The sequence below is a fragment of the Papilio polytes genome, unplaced genomic scaffold (genome assembly GCF_000836215.1).
Source record: "Papilio polytes unplaced genomic scaffold, Ppol_1.0 DF822845.1, whole genome shotgun sequence".
Taxonomy (NCBI): domain Eukaryota; kingdom Metazoa; phylum Arthropoda; class Insecta; order Lepidoptera; family Papilionidae; genus Papilio; species Papilio polytes.
The window spans coordinates 2,499,654-2,526,747 of record NW_013526359.1 but is presented as its reverse complement, the minus strand read 5'-3'; the positions used below and the strand labels follow the sequence as shown (position 1 = coordinate 2,526,747).

Genomic DNA, 27,094 nt, shown 5'->3' with positions numbered 1-27,094 from the left:
CTATTGAATTTAATAGGCACTACAGTGTAATATGTTAAATTGGCCTAGCGACGTAAGCGGCGGCTTAAGCCGAGTAGTTTTGTAGACGACCGCCCGCCTGGCTCGCCGCCAGCGACACCTGTTGACTCGCACGCGATCATTGATTCATTCTTTATAATTTCTTTTACTATCAGTACCGACGATAATTGCATATCTAAGATTAATAAATTACTAACTTTCGATTAATAACTGATTTCAATGTTAAGACAAGTACTAGGTAACTCTTTAATTTTCTCTAATTAAATGGTTACCTGCAATTAAAACAATGCATGGCCCACTCTAAGAAGTTTTGTTACTCTTTGTTGATAATTAATCAATTATATAACTTCTATAAGTACTCCTACAAAATTGCACACTTAAAGCAGTATCCTAAATTCAAACCGTCTCCGTGTTAAGCTTCGCAATTTTATACATCTCGTAAAGTATTCCGGCGATGGCAAGCAATATTCGCAACATAGTGTAATTCAAAAAATTCTAATTAGGTCGCCCACCTGTTCTGTGTTTTTAATTTCGTCTACGAATTAAGCCGACAGGTGGCGTGAAGGGCGTCGGTCGCGGCCCTAACTTGAAGTAACAACAAACTTGCGGACTTGCACGTCTTATCTTATGACATCTTTATTCACGCTGAAGTACCGACGTCGACTTTCGTGTTTTATTGCCTCAGGAACATTTTGTACGATGTTTTGTTGTAAAATAGTTGTTCAGTAAACGTACATCATCGAAATAAATAAATAAAATATATTCGAGTTTAAAAACAAGTCATGTTATTTAAAATCTGCATTGATGGATGTTACACGGAATAAAGTAAAATAAATATTTAACTGGTATTTCCATTTGATATTTAAATTTAAAATATTGACATAGCTCCCATTGCGCGCATTCGATTACCGGTTTTCAATTCGTTTTAACAGAGCTAAAGCTTGGCCTGAGGGCAAGCTGGGAAACATACGGTTCATAATTTACGAGGCCCGCGACCGGAAACGATGGTCCGAACAAAAATGGATGATGAAAACAATACGATTTCGAATCAGATAAGTAATCGATTAACTACGAGTACATCGTTTAAATGTTATAGTGAACTCAGGTAAATGTATGCAAACAAAAGCCTGTGTAGAGAATTAATGAAGTGCGGTATCTAATTAGGATGAAGGTATTATATAATAATCTTGTCAACTCATTGAATTTTAATCGACGATGTTTCAAAAAGTAGGTAGAGTCGGTTTAAAAGAGACCCATATCTTGTTAATTAAATCTCAGTAGGGGTGCCTCTAGGCGGGAGCATCTTGGCCCGGCTTTTATGATCCTACCGAATTTTCAGACACAAGCTAGCTTTAATTTAAACTTAAATCGGGGTGGGTCTAAAAATGTCTAAGTTTATTTCGTCAAAGAATAATTTGTTTATGAATACTCGATCATTTAATCCTTAAAGTTCGTATTACTTTGTGTCTAAGCATTTTTCTTTGTACCCTTTTTACAATAAGCGTGGTTTTAAATAAAGATTCTTAATTAAATGTCGTTTATAACCTCTTTGTGGTCACATAAATTCCAATAAAACGCATGCATAATTTAAAAAAAAACTATGACAGTAATAATAAATAAATAAATAAATCCTTTATTATTTCACTTTAAAAATATACACATTTCATGAGAGCCTTGGCTCTGTGTTTTAATTGTTTTATTATGATGGTGTTAAAAATACAGTAGTGAGATGTAAAAAAAACTTAAGAAAATATTAATGTTAATCCAAATTTATCTTACAAAATGTATTATACCAGCAAATTTTCCCTAATTACTATTCACAAACACATGTAAGGGTTTCTCTTTGTGAAAAGTAAATGGTATGAGCGTTTCGCATCAAAGGAGAAGATGGAATAAAGAATTATATGGTAACAAAGCGCGCGATAACTAAATTAAAATCCTTTGTTCGGGCGGTCAGCTAATGCTAATACGGTCCAAAGGCAACCTTTGATGGATCGACTGTGTGATAACATTAAGGGAAAACTCCATTTACTTACCTCGTTACCCACCCCGGCCGGCAGGCGGCGCTGTGGACGCCTTTGTACCAGCGCCTGCCCGCGGCTCCGCTCGCTTTTATAAGATGAGCCCTCTTCTCCGTGCTTTTTAATTTATGTTCACACAAGTGTTTTCGGCTCTGGAAGAAGACATCCTTGCTTGATCCCTTTATTTATGAAGTGTCGTTATATCCTAATGAGATGATATTTTGGTTCTAATAGTGTTATTTAAGTATAATTCCAATATTACATTAGAGCGTGCGCACACCTTTGATTAAACTATCGCACAACTGTTCAGTCTCGCTTATATTCCTATGAACTTATATGGAGGTGCACACACTACTCGATTTTTAGTTGTGCAACTAAACAGTTTAATTGACTGTGAAACAATCAAAAATCGCACAATAGTTACAAGTTTAGTCAAAGGTGTACGTTCCGTCTAAGTTCCTACCTACATAAAAGGTAAATTGAAATTTTAATTTTAACATTCGACTCTCAAATAACCAACTACCAGTATTTTTATTATTGTAACAATTCTAACAAAAGGTATCGAATTCAAAATTAATTATTGACGAAGGTAAAGAGTTGTTTAACAATAACTATTTATGTTGGAAATTAAAACAATCGAATAAACTGTATTTGAAAATTTTGAGGGTTATTGAAAATATTTTGCTTTGATTGATTTCAATCGAAGTATTTCTAAGAAATCTTTATGAAAGCAATCCGTTATTGAAATAAGTAAATAGTAAGTTTGTGAACCGCTGCGTCAATATTGATACAGCCCGGGGCGCGGATGTTGCGTTCAATTAATAAGCAACGCTTGGATTTCATTCTCATTAATGGAAATGTCCATATTTACCAATTTAACATTATTACAACCGATGCATAAATTTACCTCAATACCATACAAATATTATAAACAGCATTCAGCGGGCCAACACACAATATATACTCGATATGTTAAGCTGGAAATACATATGCCAGCAAAACGGGATACTGGTATACCAGTGATGCATATACTGACATAGTGTGATCATTCAAGCCAGTATCATATTACTAAAGATTTAGGAATAGAAATTCTTTCTGTTTATCACTTTTAATTATTGCAGTGACGCGCATGAATGGTTTGTATTTTTTATAACATAAATAAACCAGCGCTTGACCACGATGCCACCTAAGTTAAGTGAAGTCGCGGCCGAAGGACAGATGTTCTAGCTCAATAAGTGCCGATTCACCTTGCTCTTGAAGGCACCAACGTCATAACTGGACGGGAACACTGAGACCGGCTACTTGTTCCATTTCTTCCCTGTGCGCACGAGAAAGGATGTCTCGAATCGCTTCGTTTTGTTTTGTTTTTTCAGAATTGCTTAAAGTAAGTAACAAAGTTCCGCTCAGTTTAGCTCAGACGTCACGTCATTAGTAATTGTATTTTCATCCACTATCAACTGCCTTAATTAGAAAAACGATACCTCGTTATATTGTTTAATGTTTATTGTCATAGCAATTAAATCTCAAGTGAAATCGAAGAAACTGCGGAATAATCATCGATATTTCGTTCGAATATCGTTCAACAAGAAATGTTTATGAAGTAAAACAATAATTAGACTATTTATCCGCGATTTTAGATCATTTTTTACGTTTTATCGATTCAACTATGTCTTACTTTAATACGAATTTTTGTTAAATCTACACATATTATTAAATTGGAGTGTATGTTTGTAATCTAAAGAAAAATTCCAATTTTCTGGAAGATTATTTATTTGCGTTGTTGATAACGAAAATCGCATTGAAAAAAATTTTGTCTGTCTGCCTGTCTGTCCGCAAGCCGCGTTTGTCCCGGGTGATCTCCGAAAATGATGGGCCGATTGCAACTGGACTTTCGTTGAAGGTTAGCTTACATAGATGGGCATGTTTTTGGCTACTTTTTTATCTTAATATTGTGTGGAAGAAATCGCGAGCAACAGCTACAGTTGTTACTAAGTATAAAACTACAAGAACTAAAAAAATATATTATTTTCTTTTTAATATCTGTAAGTCAAGTAAGGAAAGTAAATTTAAAACCTGTTATAGACAAAAGAGGGCCGAACAAAGTGGTTTATAAAATCAATTCAGGGAAAACTGTTTATAATTTTATGCAAATTAATTAATATTGACTCGAAAGGCTTTGAATAACGCCGCTCCATTTACTTAATATTGTGTTAAACTCGCTTACCGTTTATAATTGGCGGCGGGTACAAAGAGCGTAAAAAGAGCGGGCGCCTGGTATTGTTTTTGTTTGCGGACCCGTATGCCGCGGCGCTGTCCCGACATGCGTCAGCGGCTGTTTAACTTTATAATTAACACTCTATTGAATACCCCCTAATCTCACGCATTATCGCAATCATTCTAAGTATATTCTATATACTCTCAACTTTTTTCAAAAGTCTCCTTTAAAAAAATGGGAAAAATAAACATCCTGTAACACTGAAAGTGTTTTAAATTGTTTCAATATGTCTACAGCGCAAATCCATATTAAATTCTTGATAGTTGTCTTCAACTTTTGTGTGCCATTTTTAAGAAAACAAACTCCAGTTACATTTAGACGAGTGAAAGAGGATCAGCCCTTATATAGGTCACTAGTGAAAACCGTAAACTTTACCAGCGTTACATTAGAGAAATTAAAAACCACGAAATGAACAATAGTGGAAAAGGTTTGTATTTTATGTGGATAAATTAAATGGAGGCATTACTGTACGTGAACAGGCGGCGCCGGAGGCGAGTGCCGGTACAAAGGGTCGAGCCCGTTCTATTATTGAAAGAGGGTGATCAAAGCCAAACGATACGTTTTCATATATTGTAGTCCTTTTTTCTATTTCTGTTTGTACAGGTGTTTTTGTGCTCGCGTTCTGAGAGCAATGTAAAGTTATTACAGCACTGTATTCCCGTGTATTCGGCTATGGAAATGCTTTTAAAAATCACGAAAATATACGACTTTATTTGTTGTGGTGCATTTGTTTTTTACGTTATTGTCTGTCCATTGTTGTGTGCGGTACGTCATTGTGTGGAAAATTCTTGCGCCCGCTAGTTAACTAACAATAGAATCTGTTCCCGCGCAGTATAACGAAATTTATCAATCTTCTATGTTTGTTTCAGGTGAAAAAGCTCCGCTACATAAAGTTTGTTTAAGTAAATTTAATTTACTGCCAAACGCAGGTAAAGTTTAATGTGTGCGTAAATTTCATGTTAATTTTTAAAATATACGTTCGTTTACAATGTTGCCTTTGTTATGTAGATTTGACAAAAAATACAAAGAATTTAAAATTGCAATAGACTTATGTAAATATAATAAATTTTCTGTGAGTATATAACTGAAGCTTTATTTCGTTAAGCATTTTCACTTCATAATATTGGCGTTCGCGGAAGTTTAATGAAAGCATATCGGCTTACAGACTCAAAATAAAAGACGAGCTGCAAGTCAAAGTAATTGAATAACACGGAATGAAATAAGAAAATGTCGAACATTTGAGCTCGTTTTTCACAAACATAACGTAACAAAGAGTAGTCCGCGCGAGCTATGTACAGCCAGTCCTCCAATAATGGAGATTTTTAACGCTAAAACTCACGTCGAACAATACCATCGAACCGGGATTGAACCAAACAATAGGTTTTTATTCGAAAATTTACAAAGGCATGAATGTTCATGTACACGCTTGCTCCAGTCAAAAGTCAAAGCATCTGTATGAAATTTAATTAAGACCTCGTACGTTTGCTGGAATTGGCTACAATAAGTATTTTATAGTAAAATTTTAAATACAGATTAAGTGCTGGGAGTTCAGGAATTCTTTAAATAAATGTTTTTAAAGTAATCCACTGTCTCTTTACTGTCTTGGTATTACATTTTTTGATAGGTACTCAAAAAATGAACTGACTTGAAAATAAGAATCACAATTTTTTTTCGTGTTTTTGTCTCAAACAAAAAGTTTTTACGTCATAACTCATCACAAATCATAAAGCATAATTCATCTTATAACAGTTTATGGAAAACATTTGAAAAATACTCCCCTAAAAAGGCGGGAAATTTACACTCACTCAATAACGTTAAATATGAGGTTTCGAATAGAAAGAAAATTGTTTTCCCGCCCAACATCATCCGATACATTGGCAAAATGAAAAGTTTCCCCATCAGCCGCTGACACGTCGATTGGCGTTTACATCTTTGTAAAAGAAATTGTTGTGAGCATGCAAAGCAACTTGGTTGATAACGCTGCGGTTACTGTGACACTAGAGTCCATTTTTCTTTGTTGATATTTACGTTATGCCCTGTGTTATACGGATAGCGATCGATCATTTATGAAAGGTAAGAAACAATGAGGGAAGCACAGGACGGGTGATGTATGCGCCAATAATAACCGCAAAGTAAGTCCATTAATGTCTTAACGAGATATCGATTTTGTCATTAGTATAACAAAAAAGATTTATTTTAAAAATAAACATTTTGCAGTTTTTTAATACCGGTTTCTACTTTAGTTATTACAACAGTATGTTATTAAAGAATCATCATCATCACCAGCTCACTACACGTCCCCACATAGGGGTTTGGAACCTACCCTAAGTAAGGGGTGACTAGGCCATAGTCAATCATGCTGGCCCAGTGCGGGTTGGTTGACTTCACACATATCTTTGAATTTCTTCGCAGATATGTGCAGGTTGTATCACGATGTTTTCCCTTACCGTAAGAACGTCGGGTAAATTATGTACTATATGAAAATTCGGAAAATCGAAGATCATTAGTACATGGCGGGATTCGAACCCAAGACCTGTAGATTACAAGTCAAGTGCCTAAATCACTGAGCCACCGACGCTCGTCTATTAAAGAATACTATTAAGTTTTACATCTTTTATTTCTTGCACAAGTGTTAAGGGTATGGTATGTCGAAATCAATGCCTATCTTGCGCTGTATCAATTTTCATTGACGTACAGAATTGAATGGCAATGTCGGTGTACATTGACGGCGCCTAAGATTGACGCACTAGAACATAGAATCCATCTTGGAATGGATTCCCTTATTGATAGCGTTGTAAGATGAGTGATAGACGTTACGGGCGTGCATTGCATATGTATAGCGGGAGTAATTGCTTTCATTGACATGCCGTACGTGGTAGCTTCGCCGAGAATGCTTCGATAATTAATCAGGCGTAAACGCTGATGGAAGTCAGTTTATAGAGACCGTGTAGTATGGACATTGCGTTGTATGCAGTGTATCATCATTGAAACTAATGCTCAAGAACATGGTCGACGATCGGCATACAACTGAATGTATATCTTCTATGAATGACGTATTCATTTGAAGGTATTGTCGCTCTAAGATGAAATACGGTCTCTCAAAGGGAATATTTATGCATTCGTGTATTATATTTGATACGGCAATGTTTTAATTAAAACCAGGCATTTTACGCATTGGACAGAGTCTTTTGTTTGATTTTTCAAACTCCTTGGGTAGAATTTAAAACTACTTAGGTAACGTATACTAACAATTCACTTATCTATTAATTTATTTATTTTTAAATACAAATGAAATATTGAGAATGTTATCTTTCCGATTAAGTTGAAATGATTCTCTAAGCTACAAGATCTTCACATTTTAATCATAAAGTCTAACTAGTACACTATATAAAGATACCGCAAAAGTCCTTTAGAGGTTTTACTGATGCCCGACAGACTGTTCTTACTATCTTAAAAGGTACATCGTGATAAGTTTAATCTTCTGAAACAAGCTTTACTTTCTAACAGACGCATACAAAGTAAGATTTAAGACCCGCGGTTAATGTAATACCGGTATAAAATTACGTTCAATTTGAATTTAACATTGAACAAGTTTTATGAATACTAAAACCAAAAATGTCACAAATAATATTTTCTGCTACTAATTAGTCCATGTTTAAGACAGTTACAACCAAAGTTTATATTCCCAATCGTGATATCTGGCCGCTTAATTGGGCCTCCTTGTAATAAATACGAGGCCCATTGTTAAGGAAGTAAGCAAGGGTTTTATTGTTATTTGCGATACCTGTTATTGATATTGTTGCCTTAGTAGTTTGCTTCTGTAATACTAAATAACCTTTGAACGAAAATAAACGCAATTTATTTTTGTTCTTCAAAGAAATTCCTTTTATTAAGATAAGAATGATGAAATTAGCGCCCATTATTAAGCATAAGAAGCAACATGAGTTGCAGTGATATTGCACTATTAACAATGGCACAAACATTATGAGAAATGCATAGTAATATTAGGAACTGCCCCACAATTCATGACTTCTTTTTATTATTTGTCCATCTCAATCATTATTATATTACTTGGAATATTTTTAGAAATTATAATTTATTTCTGTTGATATACTTTTTGTGTTGATCTTAAATGAAATTTATAAATCATACTAACATTATAAATGCGAATGTTTAGATGAATGGATGGATGTTTGTTAGAGTTTGTAGCCTAAACAGCCGAACAGATCTTAATGAGATTTAGTCTAGACGAAGAACATAGGCTAATCACTTTTGTTTTTTTTTTATTCCATGCGGACGGAATCGCGGGTGATAGCTAGTATAAAATAAAAGTTTAAGATGTAACATTATTCAGCACACACAGCTTTAACTGTTGCTCTAATATTATGTTCGTGTTACATGATATTCTGTTTGGTTTGTGAGAACACGTTCGTGCAGGTTAAACCCTGTTGTATCCAAACAATGTCGCCATAAGCCGGCGCAGCCTGACTCTAGTTTGTCTTACCCCTAAGCTACAACTTGGTGTACTGTTGACTGGAATTTGTTATCCGTCCAAACGTTTGATTTCACCTTATGTGTACTCGTATTTTACTACTCTATGTCCGTTTAGAAAGTCGTTTGAGTTGAAAGAAAATATAATTAAATATAGTTAATGAATAACATATTTAGGTAGTATGTTCATCTAAGATTACGAGTACGATGAAAAAATGTTTATTTCGATATCGTGAAAAATAACTTTAAAATATATATTAGTTTTGTATGAATCTCATTTTTAGAACGCATCTGTACCAATAATTCAAAAGTAAATTAATTGGTGACTACGGTTTGCTTGTCGTCAATTTTATGATACGATAGTATCACGATATTTTTTTTAATATTATGCCTTAAAAATTAGACTAGTCCTATTTCCTTTACGATTAAGTTATAATCACTCATGTGTCACCACTAGGTTGTCGTAAACAAGCGGACAGTGGTCCATTGTTAGACCAAGAGCCGAGCAAACTCCCCTGTGTTGTCTTAATAACTTTCCGCAATTACGACCCGTGCTGTTTGCTTATCTGTTAACATATTCAATTTGCCTGATGGCAGTGGGACACGGCCTGAGGGCGTAACATGCCTTTGGAGTCAAACGACGATTGCGAAGGCTTGTGTCCCCTTGGTAATTCCTCGCGTGAAGATGATTACGTTCTTCTACATTGCCTTTGTTGCTGTTACAAAGTGATTATCCGTCTCTTGTGATTTTTAAATACTACATTTCTAGAAAATACTAGCTGTTGCCTGTAACTTCTTCCACGCAATATTAAAATAAAAAAGTAGCTAATATGCCCGTCTATGTCAGCTACCCTTCAGTAAAAGCGGCCTAGCCGTTTCGGAGATTACCCGGAAAAAACGCGGCTTGCGGACAGACAGACATAGATAGACAAAAAGTTTTAAATGCGATTTGCGTTATCAGCAACGAAAATACATCATTTTCCCGAAATCTGGATTTTTTTCTTTTGATATTACAGACACTCCAATGTCATTATATGTATAGATAGAGGTAGATTTAATACTGAAATACTCATTTCGATAGGTTGGTATGTGGTGTACTATTTTATATTAATGCAGCATAGAGCATAAAATGGTCCACGCCTAAGTTAGTCGTAACTAAAATTTAATTAATATTAGTTTTAGCTACGACCTATGGGTTCCCGTGCAGCGTACCAAATAATACACCTCAAAGGAATCCACGAGCATAATTAAACAATACACCGTCGCCGTAAGCCGGCGTAAGAACCTCACTTCGTATTATTTAATCATAAAACACTTGCAGCGTTTCGTAGATTGCTCAAGTTTAAATTATTTCATGTTAAAACGTTGACTTATTAAAAGTTCCGCAGTAGTTATTTTCTAAACGACTCCAATAAATCCCCTTATTATACTCTAGAAATATTCTGAACCATAAAAGACTTACTTTATAATGAAATCTTTTCGGCTCTTCGGATCTAATTAAAACGATTGAAATATTTTATAATGAAGTGAAAAACGCATTAAAAGTTTATCGCAAGCCGCCGCGTCTGCCCGCCAAAACAAAAACAATACCAAATATTGTTTTTACAAACTTTTTTTTCCGTTCTTACAATTGAATTATCTTGTCTTGATATACTTTTTATTGCATAACATTTCATTTGAATTTATTTCATTTTATATACAAATTCGAAACAAGAATTTATTAGCATATTTTTCGCTTTTATAACACACTGGCTTTTTCCCGCGGTTTAGTCCGCGCGTAATTAAATAATAAAAACCGTAATTAACTTATATGTTTTTCTAGGCTATTTTCTATATCTGTTCCATTATTTTTTTCCATTTATAATAGAAGTAGAGTATAGATAAGAAAACTTACTTTAAATCGTCTAATAGCAACTTTTCAATGATGTCTAAAGTTGTAATTTTCAACATATATCCCACATTTTGAAAATCAAGTTTATGTTTACTTATGGTCGTTTTTAGGTGAGCTTTATCTTACTTAACTTGCACTTGGTTAAGTCTTTAAATTACAAATCATTCTAAGAATTTGAGTGCGACAGAAAAGATGTAGAGATTTCAATCAAAATTTTATAGTTTATTCAAAAATAGTGTTGTCAGCTGCCGCTATTCTTCGCGCAGACAGAATGTTCCACCTCATTACTCAGGATTACTTACTTTAAAGTAACTTATTATACTCAAAAGCCACGTATATAGTAAAACTGAGCTTGAATTAACAACATTTTCGTGTTATTAGTCAACTAAACATAACTATTTTGAGGCTCCTTTTTTTAACGCTAAGAATTTAATATCTATCTTAACATTTTTTTATGTTAAGTATAGAAGTGGTACACCCCGCTTTGACATCTTCACACGAATGGTTCGGCTCGCCCGGTGTAATACCACGACCACACAGAAAACAGGCGTGAAGTGGAAGCAATTCCGCGTTTCGTCTGATGAGTGTGGTGCCGGACGCCTAATTTTAGTCCCTTTCCCTTTCCACCCTTATCTTAAGAGGAAAGGATGGATAGGAAAAGTGGATTTAACGGTGGAGGAGACGCATAGGAAAGGGAAATGTCCTCTTTATGTGCGTCTCCTCCTCCGTCAATTGAGGGTAGGCAACGCATCTGTAGTTGCGGATGTTTATGGGCAGCGATTGCTTTCCATTTCGACCGCTTGCTCGTTTGCCACCTTATATAATAAAAAAGAAAAAAAAACATAAAATTTAAGAAAGTATTGAACCTATAGAGAAGTTTTTGGGAAGATTTTAACTGACTAAAAATTTGAAGATTTTAACTGACTAAAATTTTTTTGACTTATGAGTGTTTGCTTCTAAAAATAGTTTTCCAATATTCAGTACAATCAATAATGAGTAGGTGTGAAAGAATTATTTAGTACTTGTTAGATTAATGGAATAAAAGTTGAAGCAATTTCATTACTCGTTCAAAAAGCATTTGTGTAAATTAATAAGATAATGTCGATCAAAGAAATTAATTTACTTTTATACTAACCTAAGTAAAGTTACAAACATAACAAGTTTTTGAAGCGTATTCAGATTTAACTAAATGGTAACATTTTGTTTTATAAAAGAAAATAATATTAAAACCGTTGACCCTTCAAAAAGGAATCGTTATTTAATTAATAAATTGTAACGATGTAATTTCCATCGGTGAAAATAAAGAGGGGAGAAAAAGTAAAATTCGCATTCGAAATTGTTACACAAAAAAACGTTGAATAAATGTTACGTAGCTGAGATGATTTAATTAAAGCAATAGTTAATTAATTAATTTCGGTTCTGTTCGAACTTCGGCAAAGAACGATAAAATAATTAAATACGTCAAAATTGTAGAAAGCCAATTGTTCTTCGATATTAATGATGGAATAAGGCATCATTTGGTATACCTGAACCTGTTTGATTTATCGATATTTTATATTAAGCAAAGTAGTTTTTCTTCTGTATTTTTTTAACACATTTCTTAATGATTTAATTTTTTTCCTTAGATTTTTTGTATACTAATAGTGCAGACAGTTTTAATGTTTTGGCTCTCTGATTTTTTATTTAAATTAAGAAAATTATGATCTGTGTAGCGATTCTTACGATGGTCAGGATGTTTGCGATGCCAAATAAACAATTGAAAAACGCTGATGAGTGTTGCACCATTTCTCACAATACTTGTATTATAACAGTAATCGCGCTTGTTTCTAAAATAAAACACGGTTGACAACATGTTTAACATCAGTGGAAACTCACTTGCCAATATTGACATAGATCTAATGCGTGTAGAGACAGCCGCGGCCGTCAACTATTCGGCAGCGGGCAAAGTTGCGTTATTATGACAGTTGGCGAACTCCATTAATTACAGAAATTACCGCGTTAATGTAATTCATAGCCTGTCTAACTGTTACGACAACAACCGCGATATTACATTGACGTAAATGATTTTTGAAACATATTTTGCTTACATGAAAAAATATCTAGTAAAAAAAATTAAAGACAAACAAACGAGTACAAAATGTATGTAATTTTCGCTTAATGTATATTTATATTAAAAACTTAAGATTTACTGCCGCGTTAGGAATAATTAAAAGAGTCAATAAGTTGGAATTATCATATTTTATTAACTAATTTATTTTACGCTCATTAAAAGAGAGAAATTTTATTCTTATGTTATTATTTTTTAGTTATTTTTACAGATATTTCGTTCATTTTAATAAACATTTATCTATAATAGTACAAAGAACTGTAAATTCATTGTTAGCGAATTAATATTAAAACAACATCGTCAAAGAGATATTCGCCTTTTGACGTCAATTGTTAAGTTTATTTAATTATTTCTATCTTTAGTACTAGACTTAATGCTATTTTATTATGAAGTAAGCTGGAATGTGATTATTTTTTTATTTTACTTCAATTTTATAGAATAAATTAAAAATATTACCTAGGTTCTTATACATTTGTTAATCGCAAATTTTTAGTGGTACGTATTTTTTACAATTATTCTTCTAGGAACCAAATGTATACCATACACGTAATTGTGTTAAAAATCGACACAGTAACAGATAAACTAAAAAAATATACTAAAACGGTCTCAATTTTTTAGCCTTTAAAGAGCTACATTATTAATGAGAAAATATTTATTACTAGATGTTTGCTTAATTTCGCACAGACGAAATCTGACAAAAACAGGGCCTACATACATAATTTTAACAGCTACACAATTTTTTTTAAACTCATAGGCGACCATTATTAATATTAGGCTGATTCACCATGTCAATTATAAACAACGAAGAAATGAATTTAAGACAGTATCAATCTCGAGCAACCACTTTACAGTAATCTTGTTTCCTCAATAACTTAAAAGGTCTGATTAAATACCGCCTTGCGAAGGAATTTGTGAGACCGTAAAAGTTGTAGCTCTGTTCACCGTTCACGTCCGTTAACAACGGTCGTGTCGCCGAGGAAATTCTTTGTTTATTTAACACAAAGTAACAACTCAACTGAATTTAAAAAAAAAAGCCTCTCCATTTACTTTGAACTTATTAATGACTAAGCGATTATCTTTTTTGTGATTTGCTTTTTTATTTAAAAAAATCTAGAACTATGATTAGTTAATCGATAACGATAAGAAGTGAATGGATTTTTCTGGATTATTCCCAACCGTCATCCCGCTCTGTCTCCATTTGCGAATAAAAACTTTCATCCGTCCCACTGATTAGTCCAACTATCGCCAAAAAGGTGACAGATGGAACCGTTACGAAATAAAATGAGTTCCAACCGTCAGCTAGTCGCAAAAGACGGGACGGATGAAACTTTTTATTCTTAGATGTCTCCACAAGGGGACAGAGCGGGGTGACGGTTTTGAATAATCCGTTTTTCTGGTTTAATTAGGATCTAATGCGTTTATAACTTTACATTTTTAATAGAATTTGAATAACAATAAACATTTATTTTATGGTATCATGCATTTTTGTTAACACAAGCGAAAAACTTCAAGCTCTTGATAGCACTGAAATACAATAAAACATTTTAAAATTGTACATTGAATCATTTTGTCCATCTGTATGTTAAAATGCAAGCTTTCAGTATCCTATTCAATTGTCACATTAGACAGGTATCAGATATTGGAATAAAAGTTTAGTAAAATGTTATAATTGAAACTCGATGATGGATACGAGTTTTAAAAAAATATTCATGTTTGCTTTATGTTTTTGTTACGTCAGGATTAAAACATTTTTTGAATATATTTTACACTGAACTTTCAATTATTTTCACCTAACATCGTAATGCCAGTTAGTTTTATATTTTATAAAAATGGAACCTTGTTATTTCGATTCAATTTCAACTAAAGCAAATTGTTAACTTAGACATTATTAAAATATAGACAAGTTGCAAAAGCTTGCGTTTACTATCAATTACTTGTAATAAAGACGAATTAAAATGTAACAAGAATAATCATACTAATAATACTTACTAAAATAACAAATGCGAAAGTTTAGATGGATGGATGATTGTTAGAGTTTATACATTAAACGGCTAAACGGATTTCGATGATATTTGGCATAGACGGAGAGGATAGTCAGGAAGAACACATAGGTAACTCACTTTTGTTTTATTTAATTCTACACGTCCGGAGTTGCGGGCGAAAGCTAGTACTTCATAAAATTCCATATTGTGCTTTCGCATTTCGATTTTAATTTTCATACCTTTGACAATTTCATTCGCATACTTCCAAAATTAATACAACTTCAACCAAAATGACAAGTAATGTGATAAATTTAAAATTGTATTTAAAATCGTTTAAACCTTTCGCATTTTAATCAGTTTTCCCTCCGTACCATTGTTCGATATACAATAAATCTCTCGAAGGAAATACTATCAATTTAAGCATAACAGTCAATTTATCTTTACTTTAATGTGTTAACCAATTACGAATCATATCAGATTAATTAAAAGTTTGTTATTACTTGAACGATTGCTTTTAATTTTATTGAAGTTAATTTTTGTTGTAATTTATTTTTACGAAAATATAAAGTTAATTTCTCTACTGCTCAGAGTCACTTAATAACTATTTTAGCGTTGATTTCTCTTTTTAATCCTACACTGAAGAGAGGAGAATCTTACTTATCTTACTAATATTATAAATGCGTAAGTTTAGATGGATGGAAGTTTGTTAGTGTTTGTAGCCTAAACTGTTGAATGTATCTCGATGAAATTTGACATAGACGTAGAGGATAGTCTGAAAGAACACAAAGGCTTTTTCTTTCTTTTGTTTTTATGGTCGAAAGCTAGTCTTTCATATTGGAATTAAAATGTTTATAATACCAAATTTATGCGCTAGTTTAATGATATTGATCTGCATTTTTTTTCAATATCAATATAATTAGGAGCTACCGAGCGATCTTAGTCGAGTTCATTTTCTACAGTAATTTAGATGAGTACTGGTGGGAATGGAAAACAGGAAATTGTTTGAGACAGCACGAGAAAAATCTTGTTTACTCATAGTCGGGCCAAACTTTAAACTGAATCACCTCCGGTACAATCAAATGCTTATCTGCATTCGCTACGACGGCTCCCACGAATGTAATTGCTATTTATTCCGAGAGCTTTTTATATGTATTATTGAAACCACCATAAAATGATCCTTTTATATGATTGTTACCATAATTAATTATTCAAGCACTAGAGGTTTTAATATATTAGTTTGTATTAACAGGTTATGAGACATGTCTTATAAGTGAAATTATTTGTTGTCAGGTTGGCGCAACTATGATGTCCTGTCCCTTGCCCCTGCCGCTGCTGCCGGCTTTGCATCCACAACCAACGCTGACGTCGGACTTCCCTATTCACATCGGCATAAAGGTGAGTTTTCTTTCGCAAATTGTTTTTGTTTTCTTCTGTTATGTTGATGATCATTTTTGATAGTGTAATTGTATTGTCATCACAGAATGTTATCAAGTATCAAGAATAGTGGTCGCTCTAAGCCTATTTATTAGAATTAAAATATTATTACTTAAAATTATAATGTACTTTACAATTAGACCATCAAACATTTTTGCAATCTAGTATGCCATTTGAGTAATTCTTTGTTTAGGTGACACATTCTCTACATTTTAATTATAAGCCGATTTTAATCATGTTTTAATAATTTTACTATACCTGTATAATAAGCGTCAATAGCCATTAGGCTACCATTAGGTTTGGGTTACGGACTACTGATCTTACAGTCTAGGGTTCGAATCCCGCCATTCGACTATTGTCGTAAACCATATCCTAGCACAAGCCTAGAGCTTAGTTGGAATGGTTAAAGAAAATATTAGTAAATTAACAAGAATCTTCTAATATTTCCTTTAACGTGTTCAAGTCGCTTTTATTTTTATTTTTTTAACACTTCATGTTTACGGCCTAAAGTCGTTTCCTGTCGTAGGTAAGTCGAAAAAAAATTATAATTTAATCCTGCCGGCTCCTCCGACGAGTTTCAGACAACTTAAATTGCGAATATATCAAAGCTAAATAATATAAAGTAAGCAAAGAATATAGGGTAACTTTCCTTCGACGCTCCAGTGTAAAGGAGAGTACACACTGTTTGCTTTTAATGTCAACTCTTGTATATGAGTAAATATTTTTACGGAATTTAATATTTATTCGGAAATCAGATATTCAATTGATTTTTATAATTTACCGATAAGTAGATACATTAAAGTTTCAATATGTATTTTTATATCTATTTCTCTTAGTTACTTTTGGAATTTAAAAAGCCAACATATCAGTAACAATAACCTTAACAGTAGGCTAAGACAACTAAAATCATAACGATTAAAAAAGAAATCTATTTAAAATTACTGATACAGTTGCTATTTGTTTATTTTATCTAGTATCACCTTATGATAAAATAAAATATATTTAAGAAAAACAACGTCGTTTACTTGAGTACAGCTAAAGTCAAAAAGTCACCAACATAGCCGATCAGGCAGTCAGCCAATGCAAACATTGGAGATGAACTTCTGCTCAATTACCTTTGCGAGTTAAATCGTCTTAATTTATAAGTAGATATCGATTCCTTCTGTCGACTTTAATTAGTTTCTAGATCGGAGACGCGCTTCGTTTGTCTCATTTTAAAAGCTCCGGCTCCGGGACAACAAACTTCTTATTCCAATCATTTTGATTAATTCAAAGAATAACCCTTTGGATTAAAAACAACATGTTTAAGTAAAAACTGTTTCTATAATGAATGCTATACCTCTATACTCTCGTTTAGAAAGAACTATGGAGAGCTATGTAATAAATTTACTACTCCAGTTTTTAAAAAATTATTGCATAGAAAATGTTTCATTACTCAAACATAAATGTACCCACGACTCCTCATCTCCCTAGTGTTTATTTAGTAAATGTCATTACTCTGTTTTAACATAATTTCGGCGTTGATTCAATTTTCGTCAACGAGAGTCATATTTCAGTAGTCGCGGGCGGAGATTTCAATTCATACATATTTGAATAAATAAATATGCATGAAACCAATTTGTAGAGGCCGTACCGTTGCCTATGGCCGGCTAGTCTACGATATCATTTGCGGACCTCGCTACTGGCTACAGATGAGCTACGCGATTCGAATGAGCCTCGTAGCGGTCTACGGCGCTCAAACGTAGAGCGCGTTCTAACTTCAATGTTTCGTGCAACCTTGTTATTGTTTGTATGGTACGTCCTTTGTGCAGATCACGAGTTAAACGATTACGTACATTTGCATGCAACGTAGTCCACTACAAGGGATGTTGTTGTGTTCTCTTCAACTGAATTTACTATAGACAAGGTGTGAAATTGAATGAAAATTCAATTGCCTACGATCGACGTAGTAAGCATATATTTAGTAAAATGGTATTTAATATACTATCCATTGCTTTAAAATACAAATAAAAAAACATGTTTCCAATTGACAGTAACATGAGATAAAGTTGTAGAATAAAATAGTAATAATGTAAAGAACATAACGTACTGACTAAACTATATCGATGAAATATTTTTTTAAGATTGTTGCAGTAATGTAGTATCTAGGTCAGATAGTAACTAAAACACGATAAGAATGTTTTCTCGCAATCTGTTGAAATGAGATGTTTTCTTTTACACGAGAATTTCTCGATTTTTTCCGCGCCGAGCTGTAAGTTCTTAGTATTGTTAATTTGTTTTTAACAGGGTATTTTCTTTGTTATTTTTTGTGGATAATCACAAACACTCGTATGTTTGCATTGTAATTAATTATAATCTGATATTTCCTTATATCAATATTTTATTATCTGTTAAGTAGACTAGTTAATAGTTGTTAGTGGTGGGAATAAGGTGTTTTAATCCATCGAAATGTTTATAATTAAAATTTACTAACAATTAGAAGTTCATAACTTATCTTTATCAATCAATTTTCCTCGTTTTACATATTAATATATTGTAGTGAGTGGTAGCACTGTACTTGGTAAAATTAAACATTATGTATTTCGATTTATTTATCCAAAATGTTTTAATTATAAATTAAACAGCAAAGTTGAAACCAAGGCTTTCATTTATGGTACAAGTTATTTATTTAGTTTACGTTCCAAAACATAAAACAAAGAGGGTTTAGGTATTTGTAACCTTGGATGTTGTTTAAGACAATTTTAATTATTCCGTATTAAATTTCCTTGATCCTTTCTGCGGGGCATAATTCTACTCTTTTAATGTCGGACTTAGATGAAAAAGGCAATAATGGCATATTTCTATTAAATTCTTGACCTTAAAAAAAATTGGGTTTACCCGTTATGTAAACATATATATAATTAGAATTCAATAAGCTTATTTATTAATTAAAATGATAATAAAATGATACAAAATACAATAAACACAGTTAATTCATTATAGTAGTGGTAAATGAATAACTGAGCACAAACGAACCCTGAAACCATTAAACACATCACAAACGATAGCTTAAACTCTCGTGTAGTTCCAAAACCATTCGGGGATCAAATTAACCGAGCTCTTTGAACAGGTAACGTGAGAAGCACTAGCGACCGCACGCCGCTTGCCTCTGACGGATGAAATGAAAGCCTCTATAGGTAGATGCCACATGAGCGGTGCGGCGTCGCAGTAACGCTATAGAGTTTTACAATACAAATCGAAAGCTTTTAGTGAATTCAAGTACATTTTTTTTAAACTAACCGTGCAATTTAACTAGTGAAATAATTGTATAAGAAAACGAATTTTTAATAATAATAATTGGTTTTATCTCAAAGACAAAGGCACTGACGAAAAACGTTAAAATCATCAATGTATAGACGAACTACCTCCAGTGTGGCATGTCTATTAGGATTTAAATTTGTAACGTTTCATGTGCTTTGCTATTTTGAACTTCGCATTATTTACTTTTCAGTGGCAAGAGCGTTTCACCCGATAGTTTTATTCAAAGTACCTAACCAACTATGCGTTGCTTATTGTTGTCTCGAATTTAAAATGTAGAAATTTAATATTTTACACTAAACTATACGTTTGTTGACTTCTTACATTCCAACTTTCTAACAAAATGGTCCGTTTTCACTAATATCCGAAATTATACAACCTAAGACTCATTTTCATCATAAATACAAAGTAATATTAAGAAACATCGGATGGATCTTTTCATCATTGCTAACGAGAAGCGACGTCGCGGGCAAAAAAAAAGAGCTTCTAAATGTTATGGTGACGTCACAACACGTTAAATAACGGGCATTATCTGGCCTACAATATAAACGTCGCGACCTGCGCCGCAATAACCGACGCCCCAGGATAATGGCCGCCCGTCCGTCATCTTTCACGGGAACAGCTCGTCTCATAGTCGATATTTTTTTATATTACACCTCTCATTATGTCGCAAGTATCGATTATAAGGTAATTTCTCTATTAATTTTGTTATCCAATTAATAAACCTTCAAAGCTTATCATTAATTACAAACGATAATTTTTAAATTGTGAGATTTGTAATTTTAGGTTGCTTATAAAAATACATTTCAAAACTCAGACAAATGGACCGCGACTTACCGATTTACTCCTATGCCACAATTCACACAAAACGACAATTTCTTTATATCTATTCCCATAACAGACGCGTAATGTAGGGCTTTTTTATTAAAGGAAGTATGATTCAAAAATATGCTGTGATTGCTGACATCCTACGCCACAAAGTAGTGTGAGGAGGCCCAACTTTAGTCCCTTTTCCTTCCCACTTTTTTTCTTGTACAAAAAGGATGGGAAGGGAACGTGGATTTGACGGTGGAGTAGACGCATAGAAAGGGGAAAATCTTCTTTATATGCGTCTCCTCCGTCGATCAAGGGTAGGCAACGCATCCGCTATAGCTAATGTCTATGGTCAGAGGTCGCTTCGCCATTTTGGCGGATTTTGGTGGCCGCTTGCTCGTTTGTCACCTCGTAATATAAAAAAATGAAACAAAACAAAAAGGTTACACTTTATTATACTAGTACAGGTTGTACCGCTAGTTAAACTGTTTAAATTATTATTGTCTTTGTTACGTTGATGAGGCGTTATTATAATTAAATAAAACCATTTTCAATAGAAATAAGACCGCATCATGGTCGGCACAGATAAATATGTAGCCGTTACGTATAATCGGCAATAACCGCTATTATGCTTAGCGAAATTGCGTTGTATCTAATAACAAACAATCTGAATGTTGTACCGTCAGAACATTTAATTTCCATTGTCCGGTTATTGCACAATTAAAGTAAGAGATTATAGCATTTACGGTAAACAAATGATTTGTAAATTCAATGTTGTTAAAACTGCTTATTGAATTTGTACAATACAATGGCCGGTTGTCGCCAAATTCTATGCAAACGCCCATTCTCTTTTAATAAATCACAAATTATAACTAATTATTTAAGGTTTAAGAACCTAAAGTAAAAATGAAGAGAATGTATTTAATACATTTGGAATTAATAAATTATAATAAATTTAACGGCTACTACTCACGTCTATTCATACGGTGGCGGCATCGACTAGTTTCTGACCCATCCGCGGTCGCGTCGCATCTTGTCAGTGCGATGAAGATGTACCACCAATGGGTTCGAAACTAGTCGGTGCCGCCACCGGGAAAATAGACGTGAGTAAAATCCGATAAACCATTAGTTACAATGTCTCACGAAAGTTAAAATATTTTAATTTTAATCACAAATTTTTGTTGTTTAATCTTAATGTAAACTGTTCAATCAGTATGTTTTTGTTTGATCCTTTTACGATGGTTAATATTCGGAATAGTAGTCTAATTAAAACAAAAATAATGCCTCACGTGTGGTCAATGATTGCAGTTAGCAGAATATAATAACAATTCAATCAATACATTGTTTAGATATTAGTAAAATTCATAGCATCGTATGCGTCTATCTCACCGTTGCACATGTTCAATTTCCACGTCGAAACATTTCCCACGAACTAGTAATGAACCAATTAATAGAATTGTGAGCGTGCGGGCGCTCGCCGCTGCATGCTTCTACTGTTATTTAAGCTTTATTACAATGCAAACAATTTTTGATGATACATTACTATCGATTTTGTTTATACATTGTTACTAAAATCAAACATTAATCGTTTCATTTTCTGATTATGTCTTCATATTGTGGGGTTAGACAAAATAAGCTGTGGTATTGAATTATCGTGCAGATGCTTGCGTATAAAATTATTTCTGACAAGTTAAATTACGTATTGGTTCTTTTTTGCGACAAGGTGAAAGTTAGAAGTTATCACTTGTTATTCTCTTTCAATACTAGCACAATTAAAGATTCTATTACAACAAAATTGTATAACAGTTTAGTATATTTACTTAAAGTATCTGACAGATTACACAGTCGAGATGTTTCCAAGAAAATCAACCAAGTACCCGTAGGGCAAAAAAATTCGTTTGCCTTTTCTTCGAAATAATAAACATTAGCAAAGAAACTTCTGCGAAAATGTCTTGAATTTCATAGAAAGTAAGTTATTTTAAATGTAATTAACATTATAAACTTTATTATTCAAATCTGTTTGAAAAACAAATGCTATATGAAAACAAATATCTGTCTTTGTGTTTTTGTTGTACCATTTTCTGCCTACTTTTCGTTACAATCGTTAGTTACCTTGTTGCTCTAAGATGGAACATTTATATAGTTTAGCCAATCGTTTTTGATTTAACTAAAAAAATCGATTTCCAATAGCGTAAGTTCATACACAGTTTATTAATGGATAGCATTCAAACGGAATTTTTAAAAGGACGCCCGGCTTTATATCTGTGCTCCATTACTTTTGACAACTTTAGCATAGAACCTTTTATTAACATACATCGATAGGTACGAATACGAATAAAAAACGTTAAGCCAGTTTTCATTTCTTTGACGCTCGTAGAGCAGTATTTAAATTATCCACGAATGATCTAATAATATATCACAGTAGATAGATAGACTTGTTATTTTAAAAGAGCATATTGTAACAAAAAACAAAAGACGATGAAAAAAAAACTGTTTTAAAAGTTGTGTATACTAGCCCTTAAGTGATTCGATGTTATCGGGCCGTAGAACCGGAGGCCGCTATCGGCCAGCCGTTACGTCTTATTTGTACCACGTCCAACAACTTTATTTTCCATACTCCTTATATCGCGGCAAAAAGTTTTCCAATAAAAGAACCTTTGTAACTGCTAAGTTTGTGCTATTGTTCCCGCTTATTGCCTACAGGTGACAATTGATGACGATAGCTCTTTTTAACTGACTTCGAAAACAGAAAAGTTTTTCTGTTAGCCGCATTGTTTCGAAGGGATCAAGCGATGAAATGTTATTCTTTTATATTGTTCTCAGGTACGGACTTTAGATATAAATGGAATAATATTCTCACTAATGATTATTTTTACTTAGGAACATTAATATTAGATTTGTAACTATAGCGGTATTATTAAACTTTTGATGTCTTTAAAAATGAATAGTGTGTTGTTACTGTAAAGATTATTACTATTCACAAATGTAAGAATCGCTCCATAGGGGTTATACTTGTACAATAGGTTTGCATTGTTTATGATTTTCCAATGGAAATGCCCCATTTTGTGAATTTGTAATAATTTTTACTCTGAATAAAGTCGAAAAAAGAAAAGATTTAGATTATGACAATTCTATTTAGAATATCGGAGGTTTGTAGACACGACAATTAAAAATACAAAACAAACGGAACGCGAATCCACTTAGCGTCGCGGCACCGGAAGCGGTCGGGCGGCAAGACTTCCGGCAATCCCGGCTGGAATCGGCGCGGACGCCAAACTTCCGGTCGCAAAGATGACTTAATCCTTCAATGATTAAGTACACATTAACATTTGAAGCATGATAAAAATCTTATCAGCATAACCCTTTTGTTAGGTTAAAAAACGACGTTCGTTATTTAATACAATGTTTATTTTTGTTATTCTATTACTTTGTTATGGTACTCGTATTCATGAAGATATGCTATGATAATATAAACATTGTATTTAAAAAATCACTTTTAAATAATACGAAAGGCTAAACAGAAAAGTGAAACAAGCAGTTGAAAATTCCACTACACCCGCTTACTGTTGGTTTAGGACCACACTTTATTAACATTTTGCTCTTATTTGAATTTAGTTTAACTACTCAACAAAATGAAGCTCACATTTCGGGATTAACAATTTAAAAGGCCTCGTATATTTTCCTCTCAATGTTTCAAAAGTTTCCTTTGTTAACTTGAATATCTAGCGCACCACATCTTCCAAGATTTTTAAATTCTTAATGCGTCTTACATCTCCCTTCATACTCATAAGACCACCTCCGTAATATTTACCTCATATACCTTTTTAATATATAATGTTGTTTAATGTAAGCATTTAATGATACGTGCGTTATGTCGTCAGATTTTAATAAGCTTTTATTATTTAAAAGGTTTTAGAACATTTTCTCTTATGGTAATGTAAGCCGATTATGTATATATTAATTACACGGTAATGGCATAACAGATTTCACTCCATTGTAAAGTTTGTTCGCGTGGTCATTATCTATCTATACTTCTATACTAATATTATAAAGCGTAAACACACACTACTTTGTGGCGTAAGATGTCAGCAATGACAGTATATTTTTGAATAATTATTTCTTTAATAAATAGCCCTACACTTGCGTCACGCTTTAGGCTATATATTTTCACGCTTTTAAACTTATGGGGTAAATAAATTTGATAAAAATCCCAATGTGGGAAAGAGACCATAAGCTACAAGCTGCCAACATCAAGGAAGTAAGATTGCCATGGTTTGTCATCACGTCATGTCATTTTGATATTTGCAATCGATAATTTGACAAATGTAAACAATAAAATAAAATATATATAAATTCATGCGGATGAAGTCGCACGGGAACAGCTAGTTGCGTTATAAATTTTTCCGTCAGAAACTCTAATTTACCAAGTTATTAATTTCTTTCTTTGTATGATAAAGAAGAACTGTAATTTTAATTAGTTTGAATACTTCACATTTTGCATTTAACTGTATGTATGTTTACATCTACGTTAGTTTCATAACGTTAAATACCTTTAAAGTTTAATTATGCAAACGTTAGATCGCACAACGCAAAGTTAACAGAGCCAACATTGTAACAACAACCGTTTACGTTTACAAGCTACATATTAAATTTTCAACAGCTCAAACAAGTTGACAGTAAAAATTTTAGCGAGATAAGAACTCGGTGCGGGAGCGTTGTGGACGTTTAGATGCGGATGTACTAATTGTACAGTTTTGTAGCTGCCGCAACAACAAAGATCTCACGCTACCTAGATGTGACATTGATTACACTTACATTGTGTCAGACGCTTTTATAATACCATAACCTACTCTGAGCAGAGAACAGTTACTATGTAACTATTTGTCATACCTAACGGTAGAAAACAAGGAAGCAAATTCAAATCATTAACATAATGAAGTGATCTCTTCCCATGAATAAAACACACGCCATTTTATTTTGTAAAAAGCAAAATAAAACAATCGCTGGTAGAACATTTCATTCCATTAGTGACTGCTAGATGTTCTCTCAGGCATCAATGTTATTTAGACAAACTGTAAAACTACGACGTCGTTACTAAGAAAGGAAGTCATCATTGAGTTAATATAAATTATAGTTAAAGGCAATATTTTAAACTATTAAAATGTACACTAAAAAAATATCTTTTTTAGAAAAAGTTTGAATTATATTTGCAACTTAAGCTTTTTCCTCATATTTTGAGTGTTTTGATATCTGTCTTCACAAAATATAGGTATACAACGTAGAGTAAGTAATGGTTTGTTTCGATATTTGAACAAAACATTGTGTTGCCAACTAAAATTCAACAAAAAGCTTTAACAGGGTACTGTGGCAGCGCATAAATCCCCAGGTAAGGAAATTGGTCGAATGTTTATGTGTGCGATGTCTAAAGACATCCCAGCTCCCCTCTTCCCGGACCGCGCTCTTTTTATTTCCCGGCCTGTCGACATGGCTTACCATTCGATATGTTTACGATATTTACCTTTTAATGATTTCCAACTCTAGCCGGTGGGTTTCTTTTTTCCTTTTCGTTTTGACTTGGAAGAGTTTTTATTTCACTTGGAATTTTTACTCAGATATCGTATGAAACATTAATTATTTTGTTATGGATATTATATCAGAAATGTAATATGCGAAGTTGTTGTTTATTTTTCACTGTTATCACGCAAGTGTAAGATTCACAGCTTTTCCACATAACATAAAATTTACTTAATTACTTATTACTAATAGACAGATTTCCGACTTTATCAATGATCTTTTAACATATTATACTTGTCTAAAAATAAACCAATTAGAATCATATAAATATTGGTTTTTATTATATAAGCATTGGGTAAATAATTAATACATTCTTCAACTCATGTAAATGATCTGAAATATCTTACTTTCTTAATACTAATTTACGAACGTTAAACTTTAAACACGAAAGCATCGTATTTCCCAGGAAAAGTAATCGAAACGTAGATTCAATACGACTTTAATCAAAAATCGCTAAGAATTTCGACTTCACAGTTAAAATACACCGAGTTTTCCGCAACCTGTTTGTATAATGCTGTACAAATTACCCGGTATGCCGCCGCCTAACTTCTTTAAGGGAATATCCGATCAAACGTCGACGTAAACTAATTCCGGGGAGCAAACTCGAAGCTCGCTTAAAAAAGTACACCAATATCCACATCGGCTCCAACTAAATTGGTTACCTATTACACTGTCGATTTAACCCGACCATCCTCATATTGCTTTTACTTTTAAAAGAACACTTACAGCTTTTCACGAACGAGTAATAACAGTTTTTAACACAGAAGTACTTAATACCATTGAGTCAAAATTTCACCAAGTTTAAAGCGCTTTTGCGCTAAAATTTCTCACTTTTCTAAATGAAAAATTCAACTATAGTGATGAGATAAAATTCAATATTCCGGTTCAGTTAGTGTCTCGTCAATGTGAAATAATATTTGAATTAATTTCCAGGGCCCGTACCTATCCTGAACTGCAACAGAAGACATTAATAATAAACTTTAGTGCCCAAAGTGCTATTTATAAGTGCCTTGAGCATCGCTCAGTTAAATTACAACTGGTACGAATTCTGCTGCTAGACGCCGACTGACGCATTACGTGAAATGGTCAAGGTAATTCAAAAATCTGTATGAATTATTCACCGCTCGAGGTTTACGCCACGCTAACCCTTTCGTGTTTGGGCTTCACTTTGTAAATTTATTCCTAAATCAC

The 27,094-nt window shown here is 33.2% G+C and overlaps 1 protein-coding gene across 3 annotated transcripts in view; it reads left to right on the top strand.

The window, feature by feature from the left end:
* LOC106105455 (polypyrimidine tract-binding protein 2) overlaps positions 1-27,094 on the top strand; it is a 316,933-nt gene that overhangs the window by 115,136 nt on the left and 174,703 nt on the right. For 2 of the 3 annotated variants that reach the window (XM_013285754.1, XM_013285753.1), the window contains exon 2: positions 16,076-16,180. In XM_013285754.1, the coding sequence (XP_013141208.1) occupies positions 16,088-16,180 (93 nt within the window). In that variant the 5' untranslated portion in view covers positions 16,076-16,087. Of the gene's footprint in view, positions 1-16,075; positions 16,181-26,836; positions 26,995-27,094 lie in introns of those variants that run through there. The other variant, XM_013285756.1, reaches the window with a different exon arrangement.